General features: G+C 53.6%; 2 protein-coding genes across 6 annotated transcripts in view; one reads left to right on the top strand and one right to left on the bottom strand.

Moving 5' to 3' along the window:
• Nucleotides 1-4,833, top strand: part of Slc9a8 (solute carrier family 9 member A8) — a 55,176-nt gene extending 50,343 nt beyond the window's left edge. For 2 of the 3 annotated variants that reach the window (XM_042276849.2, XM_042276850.2), the window contains exons 15-16: nt 1-147; nt 755-4,833. In XM_042276849.2, coding sequence (XP_042132783.1) covers nt 1-147; nt 755-862 — 255 coding nt within the window. In that variant the 3' untranslated portion in view covers nt 863-4,833. The remainder of the gene's footprint in view (nt 148-754) is intronic. The other variant, XR_006071674.2, reaches the window with a different exon arrangement.
• A 3,331-nt stretch (nt 4,834-8,164) lies between these two features.
• Spata2 (spermatogenesis associated 2) lies at nt 8,165-19,951 on the bottom strand. Of its 3 annotated transcripts, none has more exons than XM_006992629.4 (3): nt 19,816-19,951; nt 12,233-12,668; nt 8,165-11,626 (listed from the first exon to the last, which is right to left on the bottom strand). In XM_006992629.4, the coding sequence occupies exons 2-3, from the start codon at nt 12,548-12,550 to the stop codon at nt 10,400-10,402; spliced, it is 1,545 nt and encodes a 514-aa protein (XP_006992691.2). In that variant the 5' UTR covers nt 12,551-12,668; nt 19,816-19,951; the 3' UTR covers nt 8,165-10,399. The 3 variants fall into 3 exon arrangements, with proteins under 3 accessions (XP_006992691.2, XP_042132787.1, XP_042132786.1); XM_042276853.2 differs by lacking the exon at nt 19,816-19,951 and adding an exon at nt 19,126-19,146; XM_042276852.2 differs by lacking the exon at nt 19,816-19,951 and adding an exon at nt 18,147-19,089.
• Between the last annotated feature and the right edge of the window lie 12 nt (nt 19,952-19,963).

The following is a 19,963-nucleotide window of genomic DNA, read 5'->3' as shown; positions in this document are numbered from 1 at the left end:
GGCAATGCCATCGAGTCAGAACACCTGTCAGAGCTCACCGAGGAGGAGTACGAAGCCCACTACATCAGGAAGCAGGACCTCAAAGGCTTCATGTGGCTGGATGCCAAGTACCTGAACCCCTTCTTCACACGGCGGCTGACCCAGGAGGTAGGCATGTCTCGGATACCCTGCCTCCCGAGCTCAGGCCTGCAGTGGCCAAGGCTGCGGAGGAAGCCACTGCTGGAGCTAGTGAGCAGCCAGCTCTACCCCTGCTGCTTTCTTCCCTGCACACCTTGGAAGATGGCTAACAACAGTTTGGGTTTCCCTACTGCCCTCAGGAATGTGGGTCAGCCTCTGATGCTGAGCCAAGAAGTCTCAGATCGACCTGTGGCCCTGGCCCTCCTGGCACTGCAGCTGTCTCCTCCAGGCGTGGGGGCTCTCCTGGCTGTTCTCCCTCTCCCCACAACATCATCTCACCCCACCCCACCCCCAAGACCATGTCCTCCAACAGCTAAGCAGCAAAACATGCTACCTCACTTTTGACAGCAGGGAAAGCAAGGCCCAGGGAAAGGAGCTCATATCCATGGGGCAGCACACTGCAAAGCTGGCAGAGACCAGGCTTATCTAATTCCTAAGGCTGAGTTTCTACATGCCATTTTTCTCCCCGTCCCCTCAGATCTCAGCAGGCCCTCCTGTTATCTCCAACACACAGGTTCCAAGCAGCCTCTTGTCCCCTGACCCGTCACTGACGTCACTCCACCCTGTCTCACTCCAGGACCTCCACCATGGGCGCATCCAGATGAAAAGCCTCACCAACAAGTGGTATGAAGAGGTCCGCCAGGGCCCGTCAGGCTCTGAGGACGATGAGCAGGAGCTGTTCTGAGCCCACAACATCTTGGGCCTGGAAGAAGATGCCTCATACAGCCTCCTCAGAACACAAGATGGTAGGTAGGTCAAGGGCTAGTCCTAGCTAGGAAGCTTCAGGCCTTTGGAGAGTGCTGGCTTCAGAAACATGATCGGCCTCCATGACTCACGGAACCAGACCTGCCCCAGCATTGTTCCTGGGCCCACAGAGGAGGGCAGCAGCAGCCCCTTTCTGCTTCTGTGCCGGGCCACAGAGAACACTAGGCAGGCTGGCTTGCTCAGCTCACGCTGTGCGTGGGCCATACCTTCCTCACATCCCTGGAGCAGCTACTGGCACACATCTGCTCTGTCCCCGCATTGTCAAGGAGCCTTGGCGGCGGCAGCGGCAGCGGCAGCGGCAGCAGCAGCCGCCTCAACCTGGTGCCAAGGCCAAGTGACTCTGAAAGCCTCACACTCCCTGTCCTGTGTCCTGCGTTCCCAAAGAGAAAGGCTAAAGGACCTTTTTTTTTTTTTGACATGGAACTGGCACCTCTCAGCCTGCTTTGGGCAGGCAGCTGCAGCCCTCCTGTGGGCATACTGCAAATGTTTACACTGGTACCTGGCAGGGGTCAGCCTGCAGGCTTCTAGGAAAGGTGTTGGCCTATCCCCTGGTTTCCGAATACTCTCTGAAGAGACAAAGGGGATCTTGGGGGTACCTTTCCTAAGTGTGGGAGCCACCTCCACATCCTCTCCTCTCCACCAGTCTCCTCCTGCATTCTTGTCCTCTGCCCAGAAGCCTCTGACTAGACCCTATAGTGTGAAGCTCCTCCCGCCCAGCTGCTGTTGAGAGCACAGCCTTTTACTAGTTCCTGGAGCTTGGGTCCTCTGCCCTCCGTGCCGGGCCTCGGATCTCCAAGACACTGGGACAGTGGCCAGAGCACAGCACCTGAGACCAGGGTTCCCCACTCCAATCAATTGCCACTTGGGATGCCGGTGACTTTGGGTCACACAGACGCACTCCCGTGCATGTCTCGGGCTAAGGCACACCACAGGCAGTGGTCGCTGCCTGATGTCCTAACCTGCCCTTTTACAGCTGCTGCAGTCTGCCCGTCCGTGGCCCCTCAGCAACTCCCCATGTGGCCCTAGGCCGTCCTTGCACCCCTGGTGCGTAGTTGTTGTGTATGGCCTTGGCTCACAGTGGGGGCACAGTGGGTCTGAGTGGGGTTTTGCACCTCGGTGCTGTGGTTCTGATGTCGGCAGAGGGCCAGGCCTCTGAGGTCCTCCACCTCACTGCTGCAGAAGGTGGCCGAGCTGGAGGCATGCAGTCTGCTTCTGTACATAAGGCCACTTGTCCTTGGCGCAGCCAAGCTGGGTCCTCTTCCACCCATGGCCTTGTGGGATTGGGAGTGGGGCTGGGCTCGGGCTCATCTCTGAGATGGAAGCTGCTTCCCAAACTCAGTGCTTGCCAAGATTTCTTTTTAACCCTTAAATTCATAGAGGAAGCAGTGAAGCATCAGGTGTCATTCACTGGCCCCTTGCCACCCAGCCTCTCGGACATACCACTCACTCTTGGCCCCTGCTTTTTCCTGAGTGAGCTTCCGGGAGCTTGGGAGGGCTGCTGCACCAGCCCTGCATGTCAGTAGGCACCTCTGCCCCTTCCCGGGGACTGTGGGCTTAGCACCTGGGATAGTGCCCAGCCTTCCAGGGCCCAGTCAGGGAGCAGAGCTCTAGAGGGATTTCTCAGATGAGAGACCAAGTGCTGCCGTCACCTCCTCAGACCCGCGAGGCAGACCCGCGAGGCCTGTCTGTGCAGCGGAGAATGTGTGCATGGAGATGACCCAGTTGTGCGGGTGGCAAAGTTCAGTCTAGGCCAAGGGACGGGTCAGCTGGGCACACAGAAGGTAATGCTTCAGAGTGAGGGCCGTGGGTGCCCTTGGAGATCTGGCACTCAGGGTGGTGGTGGCCCATCCCTACAGAATATAGGAGCCAGTTCTTGGAATCAGCAACCTGCTTTCTACAGTGCTGTGGTCACAGGGTTCCCCCAGACAGCCACATGCAGCATCTTGGGGACTTGGTGTGCAGTCCTTTCTGTGCAGTAGAGTGCCAAGGGACCGGCAGAGAGCCTTCCTAACCCCCCCCCCCCCAGAACTCCGAGGTCCACATGCCCATGGTAGGTTCTGGGCTGGGTGGCTGCTGCCCGCCCCCTCCCAGCCACTTAGCTATGGAGGTACATATGGTAGAGGTCAGCTGTTCCTGGCTCCCGTGTGAGGAGGAATTCAGTAGGTGTCTGCCATCCATTAGGCTTCTAAGATGCCACATGGAGACAGGAGCCCTCCCCATTCTCAGAAATAGCAGCTTGATTTCTCTGCTGGCTGGTGCCTAGGAAACCAGGTCCAAGTCCCTGGCTTCTCCCAGGGCCCCAGAGCCAGGCTGTGTTAACTGAAACCGAAGGGCGGGAGGGAGGGAGGGCGGGCCTTCTGGTGGCCCTGCTTCTCCGCGCTGCCTTGCCACCTGTCCACCCAGTTGCAGACGGGCAGGTGCAGTGGTGCTGGGACAGGCCACCCTTGGTGGCTGTGGCCCTGCACTAGAACCATGGTAGCACAGGCTGGGGACTGGTGGAGTCCCCCTGCTTCCACCAGGAGGAGGCTGAAGGCTCTCTTCATACCTGGACTCCACTCTTCCCTGACAGTGGAAGATTTGGGGAACGCTAGTTTTCTGTTGTGATTTAGGGGGGCCCCTGGGGCCTGAGGGAACCTTTGCTGCCTTCTGGGCCTGAGCAGGAGCGAACTGTGTCACTCTGCAGGAGCTCACCTTCGCCTGCCACTGAGTGGGAGGTCACATCACGGGACAGTTAGAAATAAAACGCTGTGGAATCAGAGCTGGCCTCTGCTGTGTCAAGTGACTTTGCAAAGCTCCTGGATGTGGCTCTGGGTCCCCACAGCTCTCCAGGACAGCAGTGGGCATGTTTCAAGAAGTGTATTGGTTAGGAGGGACAGCCTCTGCCCCTCAGTGAGCCACACACGTGAGGCAGAATGCTCATGTCAACCATGATTTCCTCCCAGGTGCCAGGAATCCAGTGCTCCAGGCCTCTCAGGGCCTGCTGCTGGCTGGTTGCACACTTGCTTTGACAACTGTCTACCTGCAGAAAAATGGAAAGCTTTAAATCCACACAGCTGAGGAGCCAGAGCCTATTTGGTCCTCAGCTCACAAAGGGAGGCCTTATGTAAGGTCCTGCACATACATGCACACACGAGGCAAAAGCCCTGAGACTCCCTCTCCCCCACCAGCAGCCAAGAGGGTGAAGTGGCAGCCGTATCTACCTGGCGCCAGCCACAGCCTGGAGATGCACCAAGGGGGCAAGGACATGAGGGAAAGCTGTGTGTGACATTTCGCTGTATCTTAACTAGCTGAAGTCAGGGGACACACTGGTGAACTACAGACTGAATTCTCAGGATGCCCTGACCTTGAAGATGGCTGGGAGTAGTGCCAGCCTGGAGGAAAGGGTTCAGTCCCACTGGAAGACAGGACCCGGCAACTCCAGAAAAAGCCCTCAAGGTAGAGGGGAGAAACAGGAAGAAATAACTTCCTCAGAGGCCAGAAGCTGTGAAGAGCGTCCCAGAGCCCCTACCTATCCCAGAGACATTTTAGTGCACACTAAAAACATGCTGTATTGGGTGTGGTGCTGCACACCTTTAATCCCAGCACTTGGTGTGGTGATAGATTGTGTACCCTAATAAACTTGCCTGAGGATCAGAGGACAGAGCCGGCCACTAGATTAGACACAGAGGGCAGGCAGTGGTGGCACACGCCTTTAATCCCAGCACTTGAGATCTCATGCCTTTGCTTGGGAAGCACACATGCCTTTAATCCCAGGAAGTAATATGGCAGGGCAGAGAAAGATATATAAGGCGTGAGGAAACAGGAACTCACTCTCTTTAGACTGAGATTTTGTAGAGGTAAGAACTAGTGGCTGGCTGTTCTGCTTCTCTGATCTTTCAGCTTTCACCTTGATATCTGGCTCTGGGTTTTCTTATTAAAAGACCATCTAAGATTCAAACAACTCAGGAGACAGAGACAGGGGAATCTCTCTGAGTTGGAAGCCAGCTTGGCCTACATAGCAAGTTCCAAAGCAACCAAGGCTACACAGTGAGACTCTTTCTGAAAAATAAAAACATGCTTCCAAGCATAGGGTATACACATCATAATCCCAACACTGAAAAGGCTAAGACAGGAAGATGGCTTCAATTTTAAGCCAACCTTGACTATAGACTAAGATTGTCTTTTTAAAAAAAAAAAAAAAGCCGGGTGGTGGTGGCACACACCTTTAATCCCAGCACTCAGGAGGCAGAGCCAGGCGGATCTCTCTGAGTTCGAGGCCACCTTGGTTTACAGAGCGAGATCCAGGACAGGCACCAAAACTACACAGAGAAACCCTGACTCAAAAAAAAAAAAAAAAAAAGATACCCATACTGCAAACCCACTTGAGTTCTCTATGGTTTCCACCTTTGCTTCCTTGGGCCTTCAGCTCTGAGCTGCTTTGAAGAGAGCTGGGCCCATTCCCTGGTCAGCACTCCTGTCAGCCCCTTTACTTGTTGAGGAAGGCCTCTGACCCAGCATGGCAAGAGAGAGCAGTACCTTGAGGAGCTGGACCTGCGGGTTGGGGATTTAGCTCAGTGGTAGAGCACTTGCCTAGCAAGCGCAGGGCCCTGGGTTCAGTCCTCAGCTCCAGGATGGATAGATAGATAGATAGATAGATAGATAGATAGATAGATAGATAGATAGATAGATAGATAGATAGATAGATAAACCTGGACCTGCTGCAGCCGTTCTGAGGCCCAGAGGGAAGATGGGGCTTCATGAAGATGGCAGAGCAGAAAGCATCGTTTTGGTTTGTTTTAGACCGAGTTTCACTGTAGTCCTGGCTGTCCTCAAACTCAAGATCCACCTGCCTCTGCTCCTGAGTTCTAGAATTAAAGCCATGCGCCACATGAACTGGAATTACAGGTAGGTGTGAGCCACCTAAAGTGGATGCTAAGAAAAAAATTCCTGTCCTCTGGAAGAGCAGCATGCACTCCACCACGAAGACATCGCTGTAGTCCCACATCTGGCATTTTAATGTGGGTCCTGAGGAACAAATCGGGTTCTCATACTTGGGAGGCAAACATTTAACCAAATGAGCCATCTCCCCAGAACAATTTTAGTTTCACATGAAGCTAAGGTATGGTGGTATGTACTTAAAAGCCAAGCATTTGGGAGGCTGAGGTAGGAGGATTGCTTCAAGTTTGAGACCAGCCGGGGCTCTATGGTAAACAGCAGTTACCAATGACTAGAGTGAAATCCTTATAAAACCAAAAAAAAGTTTAGGTGGGGTGCGTGTGTTCCTTCAGTGCTGTGTCTAGAGTCACACCACCACCATAGAGAGGTCCTTTTGTAGATGTGGTAGCAATGATCCGGTTGCTAAACAGAACGGAACTGTAGTGCCCGCAAGTTAGTGTGAGTGAAGTGACAGCTGAGTAGGAAATAGAGGCCTTAATAGCCTTGACTCCCAGAGGGCAGAACCGCAACCACACAATGCCTCCTCCTGAAACAGGAGTCTCTGACTCGCTCTTGTTCTGAGCGATGCCAGAGCCAGAATGTATGCATAACACTCCATATTAGCAGAAGGGAAGATAAAACCATGGTCATTTCAACTGATGTAGAAAGAATATCTGACCACATTCCAGATGTTTCCATAAGAAAAGCACTCAACAGAGTAAGTTTCCAGGACAGCCAGGGCTAGAGAGAAACCCTGTCTCAAAAAACCCAAACCAACCAAACAACCCTACCAAATGGGGCTAGAGATGGGCCAATGGTTAAGAACACTGGCTACACTCATAGAGAACTGGGTTCCATTCCCAGCACATCTGGTCCTCAACCATCTATGTGGACTCCACACCCTCCTCTGGCCTCAATGGGCACTGCATGCACATAATACACAGACATACACACGAGCAAAATACCCATACACATTAAAAAAATAAAAATTTTAAACCAGGCTGTGGTGGCGCACGCCTTTAATCCCAGTACTTGGGAGGCAGAGGTAGGTGGATCTCAGTGAATTTGGGGCCAGCCTAGTCTACAGAGCAGGTTCCAGGACAGCCAGGGCTACACAGAGAAACCCAGTCTTTAAAAAAAAAAAAAAAAAAAAGCCTTACACACATAAACTGCATTAACTTACACTCGTTAGAGCTGGACCCCCGCATGACCCAGCAATCCCACATCACCCTCTTCCACCTGCCCACACAGCCCTGATGTGGCGGCCAGTGGAGACTCGGAGTGTCAGGACTAGACCAGGCCTCACTCATGTGCTAAGCTGGCCCACTGTAAGGCACTGTCCTCAGCCCACAGTGGCATCTTGGAGCAACACCTGCCAATAGGAAGGAATCAGGAAAAGGCAACAAGTTTTGGGAAATGAAGAGACTAGAACGTGACAGCAGGACTGGACTAAGCGAAGCTCAGACCCCGGCAAGCCTGTCAAACTAGCTTATGTGACAGTCACCACATCTGAGTTCTGGGCCTGACTGACACCCTGCCTCATTGAAGGGGAAGAGCAATCAAGCTAGGGCTTTCTTCTTCTTTTTTTTTTTTTTTTTTTTTTTTTTTTTTCCGAGATAGCTTTGGACTAGCTCTCTGTCCTGGACTAGCTCTGTAGACCAGGCTGGCCTAAAACTCACAGAGATCCGCCTGCCTCTGCCTCCTGAGTGCTGGGATTAAAGGGGTGCACCACCACCGCCAAGGGCTTTCACATATGCATGCACACATGCAAACATGAATACACATCCCTCTCGCACACACACAAATGGAAAAACAAAACAAGTGGGGCTCCTGTGCTCTGCAGGGCAGCCTCGGTAGCAAAGGTGATGGCCATTTAAAGATACAGCAGTCTGGGCTGGGACACACTGGTTCAGTGGCACAGCACTTGTCTAGCATACCCTTGGCCCTGACTTCAGCACCCCACACACCCCCAAAATGTGAGGAACTTGAGCTTTATGGAAACAAAAGTAAATATCTATGAAATCATTTCTAAGATTTTGTGTATGGTTGTTCTGCCTGTATGTATGTATGGACACCATGTGCATACCTGGTGCCGGCACCAGAGGCCAGGAAAGGGTGTTGGATCCCCTGGTACTGGAGTTAGAAATGGTTGGAGCCACAATGTGGGTTCTGGGAATAGAACCTGGGTCCTTGGAAGAGCAGCCAGTGTTCTTAACCATTGTGATATCTCACCACCTGTAAAGTTTGTTTGGTTTTTTGTTTGTTTGTTTGTTTTTAAGTTAAAAAGAAAAAGGAATCATTGGCCGGGTATGGTAAAACATGCCTTTAATTAGAGAAATCTGGAGGCAGGAATAAAGGGGAAGGATTCTTAATAATGTCTGCAGCCACCAACAGTTATTTCTCCCAGAGGACACAGCCCACTTTGGGGAAATGGGCAGCTTGCCCCCTGGGCCTGGTTCCCATCTTCCCCAGATGCCCAGACAGTACCTGGGTCCTGTCATTTGTGCTAACAATGGCTTACAGGCCAGAGTGTGCTGCAAAAGAGGGAAGCCACAGAAGGGGCTGGAACACCATAAACACTTGTTTAACAATGGAAGACACTTTATTTAGTTAGTTTTTTAAAATCTTCTCTGAACATTTCAACTCTGTAGAAATCAAATGCAAAATATGTGCATTTTTAAATTAGCATATACTCTACTGTCCGGATCACAGCAATCTCCTACAGTGAGACACACCTGGGGGGGGGGGGCGGCGTGCCAGTCTGCACACCCAATATTTCCTGGTGGAAAGCACTCGGGACTAACTCCAGTAACCTGGCCTCCATCTAAGAGTCCCTGCAATGCTGAAGCCAACTGGAATGGAAAACTAGAGCTCTCAGGAGTGGACCAGGCAGTGCTGGCCAGTGTAGAAGGAACATCAAGGACCACAGCCCAGGGAGGCTAGTCTCAGTAATAAGATTGCTCAAATTTAGCTGTATATACACTTATCTACATGTCATCTATAGCTAGAGATAAAAAAGAGCCGTATAAGATTGGAAAACCTTAAAATCACTCCAGTAAATCGGAAGAACACCAGCAAATTCACAGTGGCTCAGGGTGTGGCCAGAGTCAGCCTGCTCCAGAGCTGAATGCCTTTGGGAAAACCCCACTAGCACGTAGATCCCACACAGCAGACATCACAGCTGTCTATGGCTAAAGTGTGTTACCAGTTCACAAGAAAGTGAGTTTCAAATTCCTGCCCTTCTCCTGGCTCTGCTCCCCAAAAAGGAAAATCCAGAGGTGGATTATTTATACAAGGAATCGTGGACACTCAGCTGAGTACTGGAGAAGCATTTGTCCGATGGGCACACAACACCTCTACCCACCCTAGTGCAAAAAGACAGAGCCCTGGGAACCAGTGAGGAAGGCTTAGATGGGCGTAGAGGGAACCCCACCTGAATTTCCTTCTGAAATGAACTCAAGGTCTGGGGTACAAGATTCATGCTCAGCAGGCACCAAGACCAGAGCTGTAGATGTGAGGGCTGAGGTCTCCAACTTGTCACTGGGGTCACTGCAGACCTCGGCACCATGCTAACCCCGCGTGCACACTGGAGGTAGGTGTCGAATTTTACTGTAGGGAAGGGCAGCAGCTCTCTACTCACATGAGGAGGAACATGGGCTTTGTCAGTCCCCTACCCCGAGGCTCTCAGCTCCACCCTAGCAAGTGGAGACCACCCCGGGAAAGGGCATGAGCACCCCCCTGGAAGACTAAAGGACTCAGGGCACCTTTATAATTACCATATCATTAATTTCTTTCACCATGTTGAAACACACAGCAAGTTGAATGAATACTCACTTAAAAATAAACCTCAAACTCTGTATATACAGTACAGTAGGGTGCAAACAGGAAGGGACATCAGTCCTGTTGTGGAGTCCACTTTCCAACTGCTGAGCAGAGCTCGCCAACACTGTGGGCTGATTGAGTGGAGCTGGCAAGATGGCATTCAGCTAATACTGGACTTGGCTCCCCTTTGATAGCAGTTGGGGGAGGGAGGGGGCGGGGACATCTGCCTAGGGATCCTTGTTGTATTGGGAGCAGGAAGAGGCGAGCCATCAGAGAGGCCCCATATGGCAGGAGGGCTCATTTCACAAGCCAGCAGGCCTCCAGCTCGCCCGCCACTCCTGGTGGGCATTTGAAAGTGACCCGAAGGATCCTTCCCAGTCCAAGCTGGCTTTGCAGAAGGAGGGGTAGGTGTGGCAAGAGTCCCAGAGACAGAGACCTTCTTTCAAAGGAACCAGAACCCAAACCCAAACCCAAACCAGCTGAGCAGGGAGTGGAGAGGTCAGTGAAATGACTGGATGAAGTGCCACCCTGTCCCTCAGAGCAGACAGCAGCCGCTGGTGGGGGGTGAAGTGCTCAGTGAACTCCAGTGTGAAGGAGCAGTGGCCCCGGCTGCTTCCACGGTCAAGCTCAGGTCTCCACTTCTGATGCTGCTCTGCTACCTCTTGATGGGACCAAGCCAGGTCAGTGGTGTAGCCCTTATAGCGGAAGATGGGGGTGGGGCCTATCTGTACACGAGATGGGAGAACTGAGTGGATTTGTAGTTCAGCTGGTTGTTGGGCATGAACTTGTGCAGCTCGCTCTTCCTGCAGCAGGGGTCGTAGTGGTAAGCGCCAAGGCAGGCGTCACAGGAGACTTTTGAACACTGGGTGCAGGTGTTGGTGGCACCCACACGGTTACAAAAGCCACAGCGGGAGGTGCCTGTGGCAGACGGCTTGGGCTTTGAGTGGACAGGTGGCAGCCGGTCCAGGCCCTGAGTCTGGCCCATATACTTCTCCCGCATAGGTGTCCCGTGGACCAGGCTGTCGTGAGCGGAGGCCTTGCTAAGGAAGGCGCTGGGCTTGGAGCCTGAAGGACAGCCGAGTAGACTATCACAGCGCTGGCAGAGGGAAGAGCTGCAGGACAGGCCGCAGTTTTGGCACTTGGAGAGGGCAGACTCTTTGGTGGGGGGTGAACGCTTGTGGTAGATGGAGTGGGCATCGTTTTTGACCAGCCATACATCCGGCCGCAGAGCATCCTGCCTCCGGTAGGAGGCCCTGGGTTCCGAGTCTGTATACAAGTCCACGTCATCCTGAGTGGAAAAGTATGTACTGCGCAGAAGGCCAAGGCCGTTCATGGGGGAGATGGAGGGAAGGTCATCGGGGCTACCATGGGGGGAGCTGGACATGGTCAGCAAGGAGGGGGATGGGCGGATGATCTCGTCCTTCAGGTCATCCCCTACATCCATGGCCAAAGGCTCCTTTCGCAGACTCAGGGAGGCCTTTGAGGGGACCTTCCTGCTCTCCCAGTAGCTGTCGTAGGCATCCACCGACCTGGAGGGTTTGGTCACTCGGGGCTTGTAGTAGTCCTTGGCTGCCCGCTCACTGGCTGACTTCTGGAGTGCCACACGCGTTATGGAAGTGGTCAGGTGCTCCCGACTCTCGGCCCGTCGCCGCAGAGCATCTGAGCACCCATGCACGTCCTCTGGGCTGCTCTTCCGCTCAGTCACCACGTCCAGCTCCGAGTAGCCCTTGTCCTTCACCTGCGAGTGGATCCCCAGCATCTGCTCACACTCGACCTTTGCCAGGAAGAGCTCAAAGGAGACCATCTTCACCTGGAGGGACTCCACAAGTTCCTTGAGTTTGTACGCAGTTCCCAACTCGGGCTCATAGCCCATGAACCTCAGAATGGCTCGGATGTCCTTCTCCAGCAATGTGGACTTGACATAGTAAACAAAAGGGCCTGTGTAGGTCTAGGGAGAAAGTGGGCAAAAAAAAAAAAAACAAAAAAACAAAAGAAGCATGCTACAGAGAAGCCTGTTCAAACCAAGTGCATAGCGGGACCAGCAGGGAGAGGGATGGGGAGTTTCTGCCTGTAGACCAGAAGCAAGAGCATGCTAAATGCCCACCAAGCAAGGGACACATGTGGCCCCTATGAGGCCAACAAGGCCATCAGCTTTCTGTGTAGGCATGAAGGCTCTGTTCCATGAGGGAGCACAGGAGATAACATTACAGGGGTGTGACACTAAGCCCAAAGAATGCCCCTTTCAGGCCTTTGCCAAAGTTTTAAGAACACACTAGGCTGGGGATATAGCTTGGGAGACAGCATGCACCATAGGTTTAATTCCCACTACAACAGACAAACACACACACGCAACATGCCACAGTTCCAGCCTGGCGTGGGCAGTCTCTACTCGCCCTGTTCCCCTGCTATGGAAAGTGCAGACTCTTCTTTCAACCCTCCACCCCCACCTGGGGCTTTGGTCCACACCAGCTCCCAGATGCTTGGAGCCCATGGGATGAGAACAGGGCCCGTACACTCAGGAGGGAGCAGCAGGCAGTTGGCCACCCCACCTCACCTTGATGCTGCGGAATTCCTTCTTCCAGGGGAACAGGAAAAGGTTGATGGCCACCGTCTCTAGCATGCTGAAGGCGCAGTGCAGAGCGCTCAGGCTGGAGCTGCTCAGTGAGCGGAGGGAGCTCTCCACCACTTCATAAAACTGGATCAGCCGAAATCGATGCAAGGGGTCCACTTTGTGCAGGCTGAGCAGGGTGGCAGCTGCCACCCGCAGGTACTCATCGCTGCCAGGCTGCTGCTTGCCGGGGGTGGTGTCCACTTTGCTCTCATGGAACTGCACGTACTTCCGAAATAAATCATCCTTGTACTTCGTATCCATTGAACTGGGCTTCCCCAATCAAACCCAAAGGGCTACCTCATCTTCCCCATGGCTCTGGGACCGGAGACTGGCACATCACATGAAGAACTGGCATGGTGCCCATGAACCAGCACATGCTCTGAAAAGGGAGGAACAAGAAGCCATCACCCATCTGACTAGTCCCTACCCCAGCTTTGGAATGCTGAGGACAGCAAAGCCCAGAGCTGGCCGGGCTCTGCTGGCTCTTTAGTCCAGATGGTCCCCATATGCTCTTCTACCTGGCACAGATATGGAACACATAGGTGGCACAAGGTGGTAAAAACCTACCGGGCCCTGCAGCTCAGCAGCTCACAGGAGTGACTAATGCCCTGGAGGCAGGGTCAGGGAGCTGGTATGCGCTTGGCCTTGGTGTCACAAAGGAGGAGTTTGGGAAAGCCCCGAGGCAGAGTTCAAGTGAAGCACTGCCAGGCCAGGGTGTGACTTGGAGGTGGCAGGAGGGAGGTGCTGAGCTGGCTCTGCAGAGCATGTCCAGGCACTTAACTCCCTTACTCCTGAGCAGGTGGGGTCAGGAGCTGCTGTGGCTCCTGAAGACAGACAGCTATTGAGAAAACTACCCAGGGTCACAAAACCCCCAAGGCGAAGGTCAGAGCCCAGGCAGGCTCCAGAGTCCAGGCCCAGCCCACCACACCCTGCTTTCCTGGAGCAGGAAGGAGCTTGGCACCAACAGAAAGAAGGCTGCTAAAGGCCAGGCAGCAAAGAGGGATGGGGGCGGGGGGAACTACCCACAGGACACACCAACGACTGTCCTGATGGTGGGGGCTGGGACTGCAGTGTGGGAGACGCTGGTCCCACTCCCAGCGGCACACACAGGGTTTCTGTGACTGGCCACATGAAGCCACTGAAGCGTTAATTCAGGGTCTGAAGAGGGACTACAGAGACCAGGCAGTCTACTGTCCCCTTCACCTTAGAGGGCACCACAGCCTTTCGGGAGAGGAAAAAGGGCTGAGCTGGGGCCTGTGTGCACCCCAGCCCAGCATCCACAGGCAACCTCAGGTAAATACAGCGGCGCTCACGCGGCCACACACTGCAGGCAAACACGGCTCAAAAACAGGGCACACTGGTGCCAGTGAGGCTGTAGTATGCCGGGGCTCCAAAGCCTGAGCTCAGAGCCCTGGTCCAAGCACTTGAGACCATCCCTCAACCCTTTGGCTCCTTCTTCTCATGAACCCTGATCAGCACACACAGCTCCACACAACGTGGCCAAGGAAGGACTTGTGTGAGATGTTGACAGGACCTTCTGTGCCCTGGCAAGGTGCCCACTCTCAAGACGGGGCTCTCATGAAGGCTCCAGTAGAGGGGGTGTAAACCACGCCTGACACTTTCCTGGCCAGAACCCCAGAGTCTGGGTGGTGACCACCCTACTCTCAGCCGCCTCTGCAGCTGCCCAGGTGCGCTAAGAGCTCATCCCTATCACTGAGCCTGTGGGAGGAAAAGGGGGTTGGGGCTGGCCTGTGGGGTCCTCTAGCAGATCTGTGCTCTGGCAACAATCACAAGGTCCACAGAACCACCCGGGCCTCAGTAAGCCACAGCTCAGGATCTCTGGTTTGGGGGGATGCCTGGTAGCATTAACGATGGAGTAAGAGGTGGAACACACAGCAAAACTGGGGGTACACACTGGATGTAGGGGCACATTCTGGAGGTACGACATGACAGTCTTGTACAATGTGAGGTCAGAACAAACAACAAATACTTGAGGACCCGGAAAGACCCCCCCTTTCCCACCCCCCTGCTCTTGAGGGCACCCAGCACTTTAGAAACAAATGGACTGAGAGCACACAAAGGGCCAACACAGAGCCCCAAAGGTAAGTGCTACCTCCAGACCAAGGCCAAAGGCCCTCAGTGGTCACACTCGTCCGCACAGCAGCCAGACCAGCCCTTGCTCCCCGGCTGTCAGGCTGACTCTACATCAGGACTTGGCACATGCACTGGGTTTTGTTGGTCCTTCTCTGACTCTTTGGTGACTGGCTCACCGCAGCATGCAGGCCTCAGCTCCAACACAGCTGTCACAGTCGAGTCACACTGAGAAAATCCCACCTTCCCAGTCCCTCACTGCCATGTTACCCTGGGATAGACACAATGTGAAATTACTGGCTTTATTCTTTTTCTAGCTTCCTCTCAGTTTCTCCGCCATAACCTGTAATTCCCATGAAGTCAGAGCTCACCACAGTACTTAGCACTGATGCAGTTTGAAGTAGGCAACTAAGACATGGAGCAATGCCTGATGTAAGGAACCCATGCACACACACAATGACCCTTCAGGTTCTCAGCAGGTCACAAGAGCAGCTGGAGGATGAGCTGCAAATATGGCATGTTATGCAACCTGAAGCTCAGGGTGAGCCTGTGCCCCAGACAACCCTGAAGTCCGTGTCCCACAAGTGTATTACAAAGGACCTACATTCTGCCTGGCCTGGTCATGGGTGGAGGTAGGAACTGTAGAGGCCACCAGTGAAGAAGAGAGTGTAAGACCAGTTCTACCTAGAACAGCTCTGCATCGACCCAAGCACGCACATCCTCTCAGTACAAACTCATTGCCAGCCAAAGAGGATCTCTGCAGCTGTTCCTGATAATAAGCATGGGGTTTACCTATGAGAAGCTCCCTCCTGCTACTGAAGCAGGAACTGGTTTTTGTTAAGTTTGAAAAGCAACATGAATATCACGTGGATGGGGGGACTCAGTGGTGGAGCACCTGCCTAGCATGCCTGAGACCTGGATCCCATCGGAAGCACTAGACATGGTCTCATGGAGCAAATTTGCTATACAGCTGAGGAAGACCTTGAACTTCTGATCCTCCTGCCTCCGCTTTCCAGATGCTGACGTAAAATAAGAAGAGCTGGGGGCTGGAGACATGGTTAGGTGCTCCAGCAGCTCTTGCTGAGGACCCAAGTTTGATTCCCAGCACCCACATGGCAACACACAGAACTGCCTGTCACTCCAGTCCCAGGGGATCGATCTGACGCCCTCTTCTGGCCTCTGCAGGAACTGCATGCACATGGTGCACAGACCTACATACAGGCAAACACCAATACACATTCAATGAGACAGGCAAGGCCACATACACTTTTAATCCCAGCACTCAGGAAGCAGAGGCTGGTGGGTCTCTGTGAGTTCAAGGCCAGCCTGACAGTTAGTTCCAGAACAGCCAGGGCTACACAAAAACAGTCTTTTTGAGGGCAGCAGTGGGGTGGCTATCATGCATCTTCCTATATACTGCTATTTTTTTCTCTCCATGGAAGTCAGCCTTGAGCTCCAAGCAAGTGATATTTTCTTCCTTTTTTTTTTTCTTTCTTTTCAAGACAGGGTTTCTCTGTGTAGCTTTGCACCTTTCCTGGAGCTCACTTAGTAGTCCAGGCTGGCCTCGAACTCACAGAAATCCGCCTGGCCCTGCCTCCTGAGTGCTGGAATTAAAGGCGTGAGCCGCCGCCACCGCCCCGCCACCGCCGCCGCCACCACCACCACCACCACCGCCGCCGCCGCCGCCGCCGCCGCCGCCGCCGCCGCCGCCACCCGGCCAGGTGATATTTTCAAGTGGGCTATTCTCCTGCCTCACTCAGCTCCGAGGTGTTGTTTGGCAGTGGCTCCTCACTCCACAACAAACAATGAAAGGAGACCCACAGCTTCACTGGGTGCTCAGAGTCCTGAAATGAGGGTGAGAAACACATATGGGAAGAATCCTGAAGCTGAGAGGAGTAGCAGCACACAGCTAGAAATCCATCCCTAGAGAGGCTGAGGCAGGAGGATTGCCATGCACTTAAGCCCAGTCTGGACTACTCTCAAGAAAAATCAAACAGGCTTAGTAGGGGAGGGGAAAGAAAAAAGAAAATGAATGCCTGCAACCCCAGCACTCAGGAGGTTAGACCAGGAAGATCTCTAAGAGTTCAAAGCCAGCCTGGGGTACAGAGTAAGACCCTGTTTCAAAAAAAGGAAAGAGGGGCCAGGCAGTGGTGGCGCACGCCTTTAATCCCAGCACTCGGGAGGCAGAGGCAGGTGGATCTCTGTGAGTTCGAGGCCAACCTGGGCTACAGAGTGAGTTCCAAAAAAGGCGCAAAGCTACACAGAGAAACTCTGTCTCGAAAAAGAAAAAGAAAAAGAAAAAGAAAAAGAAAAAAGAAAAGAGAAAGGGGATAGGGAGATGGAGATGGTTCAGCAGTGCTTCCCACGCAAGCATGAAGAACTGAGTTTCAGCACTCAGCAGGGCACTGTGCACACTGTGGTGCCAGCACTGGGGAGCAAAGACAAGAGGATCCTGAGAGCCTGATGAAGAGCCAGCCTAGTAAGAACAGGGGAGCTCCAGACTCAGTGAGAAACCCTGACTCAAAAAGTGAAAGAAAAACCTGGATATGTTGGCGCATTTCTTTAATATCAGCACTGGAAAAGAAAGGAAGGAAGGAAGGAAGGAAGGAAGGAAGGAAGGAAGGAAGGAAGGAAGGAAGGAAGGAAGGAAGGTGGTGGTGGCTGGAGTGACGGCTCAGTGGTTAAAACACCTGCTCTTGCGGGACCTGTGTTTGATTCCCAGCACTGCACGGTGGCTCACAACTGTCCATAATTCCAGTCCAGGGGATCTGACGCCCTCTCCTGACCTCTGTGGGCACCTGGAATGACCAGAATGTGGACTGACATACATTCAAGCAAAATGCTCACACACATTAAAAAAAAATTATTTTTTTTAGTGAGGGAGGGAGGCTGGAGAGATGGCTCGGTGGTTAAGAGCCCTGGCTGCTTTTACAGAGGAACTGGATTTAATTCCCAGAACCCATATGGGGGCTTAGTACAGTCTGTCACTCCTATCCCAGGGGGTCTGACACCCTCTTTGGGCCTCCAAGGCACACACATGATCCATAGACATGCATGAAGAAAAAAAAAAAAGAAACCAACCACATAAATAAAAATAAAGAATGAAAAAAAAGTCTTAAAGTGCAGAGATAAAAGAACGTCATGCAACCTCTGTCTTCCTCTAAAGATACACGCACAATTGTGAAGACCCAAATACACCACACTCAGCAGAGTAAGAGAGTGAGAAAAACAGTGAACAGGGACCTACTATGTTCCGAGTGGTAAGACAGCTCCCCACTTCCATCACAGCTCCCATTTCATCCTGACAGCAGCAGCTGAGGAAGCCAAGATGCACTCAACATCTCCAGCAGAGCCAAAAGGGCCAACAGGTCCTGAGGACTGGCTCTCGTCCACTCTGGCTATAATCGGTATCAATCCCAAAGGGGTCAGGATATGCAGGTCCCTGTGCCAGCTGTTCAAAAGTCAGTAAGATGAGCTGGGGGGGGGGGTGGCACACACCTTTAATCCCAGCACTCGGGAGGCAGAGGCAGGTGGATCTCTGTGAGTTCGAGGCCAGCCTGGGCTACAGAGTGAGTTCCAGGAAAGGCGCAAAGCTACACAGAGAAACCTTGTCTCGAAAAACCAAAAAAAGAAAAAAAAGAAAAGAAAAGAAAGAAAAATCAGTAAGATGCACAGGACAACCCCAATATTAAAGAGGAAACTGAGCACAGAGCGCCAACTCACTTGTCCTAAGTCACTGAGCCAAGAAGTAGATCTGAAATCTTACCAAATCTTCTGGTGTGGGCTCCTTGAAAGGTTCACTCAGTCAAATGCCCTGCAGCCAGGAATCCGAGTCTCATAGTAGCAAAACTGCCATCTTCCCACACCAAATGGGCTGGGAGAGCCACCAGCCTCTTTATGATGTAAGCTTAAGGGCCCAGGAGAGAGGCTGGCCAGAGACCAGCCAGCAGTGAGGCAGTTACATCATCCCTGCTGAATACATTTCCTAAGAATACAGGCTGCCTTGTGGCTGGCCCTAACTGGTGTCTTTTCTGAGCACAGAGCCAGCAATTTATTCCCAACACTCTGGAAAACACAACAACAACAAAAAACACGTTCTCTGCAAACACAGCCTGGTTACAGGAGGGAGCAAGACAGCCCAGCGACAGAAGCTGTTAATTTCTCCAGGCAACCCAAAGACTGGAATGCCAAGCCATACCAGGCTGGCAGGGGGAAAATACAGCTCTGTGAATCTCCGGAACACAGAAGCAGAAGGATGGATGCCTAGTGCCGTCGGCTCTGGGTGGCATCTCCTGCACCCACAATCTGGACCCCTTTGTTAAAGCAAGTCAGAGAAGGCGAAGCTAGTGCACAGGCAGGGGGGACTTTACCAACAATTATTCTTTAAACATCCAATGGGGAAAGCCCAACGCGTTTAAAGTTCAGCTGAATGGAAACCAAATAACCTGGGAAGTGGAGCATCGGTTCCAACCTTTACCTCTGCTGGCCCATTCAAGCAGAATGTGCCCCGTGGCGGCCCTGAAAGGCACTCCCTCCCTATACTGGCAGACGGTATTTGGGTCCCAGTTGGGTCCAATCTACATGTTTACACACCCCGGTTCAGCTTCAGCCGCCAAATACGATCAGAGATGCGACTACACCTCTCTTCTCTACCCAACCTCTATGTACCTCACTGAAAGCGAGAGGTCCCCAGACCCATCGGCGGCATCTCCTGCTGACCGTAGAACACTACAGGAACTCCGCACCTCTACCAGCCTCCAGAAACAGTGTCACCGGGGCCTTCCAAAGCTCTGAAAACAACTTGGGCTATTCTGGAACATGGTTGCCCTCCCCACAGCGGCTTCTCTTGGGAGTTCTGAAGGGAGCTATGCCCCTTCCCTGCAGGGGACGTAAACCTGCGGCGGCTACTCCCTGCTGGGGGAGCCGCCAGCCTCTGCTCGCCACAGGTGGGGAAAACGCCCCGGTCTCAAAGGCAGGCGCGTAGGGTCGGTGGTGCTGGGAACCGGGGGCAGAACCCAGGGCACCGCACACGCTGGGCAAGCGCTCGCTAACGCCCCTCCGTCTACCAACGAAGTGCTAGGACCTGTCAATGGACACCTGCTGTAGCCCGGCACCGTGCAAACCCTGCGTCCTCTCCTTCCACGCCCACCGCAGCCCCGGAAGGCCGCCGTGTTCCTCCTCACAGACCCGGAGACCGAGGCTCCCGAGGCGGAGCGACTCGGGCAAGGTCACTCGGTGAGTCCGAAGCCAGGTCCGCCTCCCCTCCCGACTGCGGGCCACGGCGCGGTGCCTGCCCCCGAGGGGGGGCGCGTGTGCAGCCTCACCCGGGAGCAGTGCTGCGGCCGGCCGCAGATAGCGGCTGCGGGGACGGAGCCGAGGGCCTGGCCAGCGACCGCGCCCGCAGGGACCCGCCCTCCCGCCTGCTCCGCACTCACCCGCCGCTGCCCGCGAGGGAAGCGAGCGCCGCCGGAGCACAGCCCCGCACGGCCCCGCCGCTCCCGCCGGCTCCGGGGACCGAGACTAGTACGGGAGCTAGCGGCGGCCCGGAAGCACTCGGACCGGAAATGACGTCAGCTGAGGCGG

Source organism: Peromyscus maniculatus, chromosome 4 (assembly GCF_049852395.1).
Source record: "Peromyscus maniculatus bairdii isolate BWxNUB_F1_BW_parent chromosome 4, HU_Pman_BW_mat_3.1, whole genome shotgun sequence".
NCBI lineage: Eukaryota > Metazoa > Chordata > Mammalia > Rodentia > Cricetidae > Peromyscus > Peromyscus maniculatus.
This window is presented reverse-complemented; position numbering and strand designations above follow the sequence as displayed.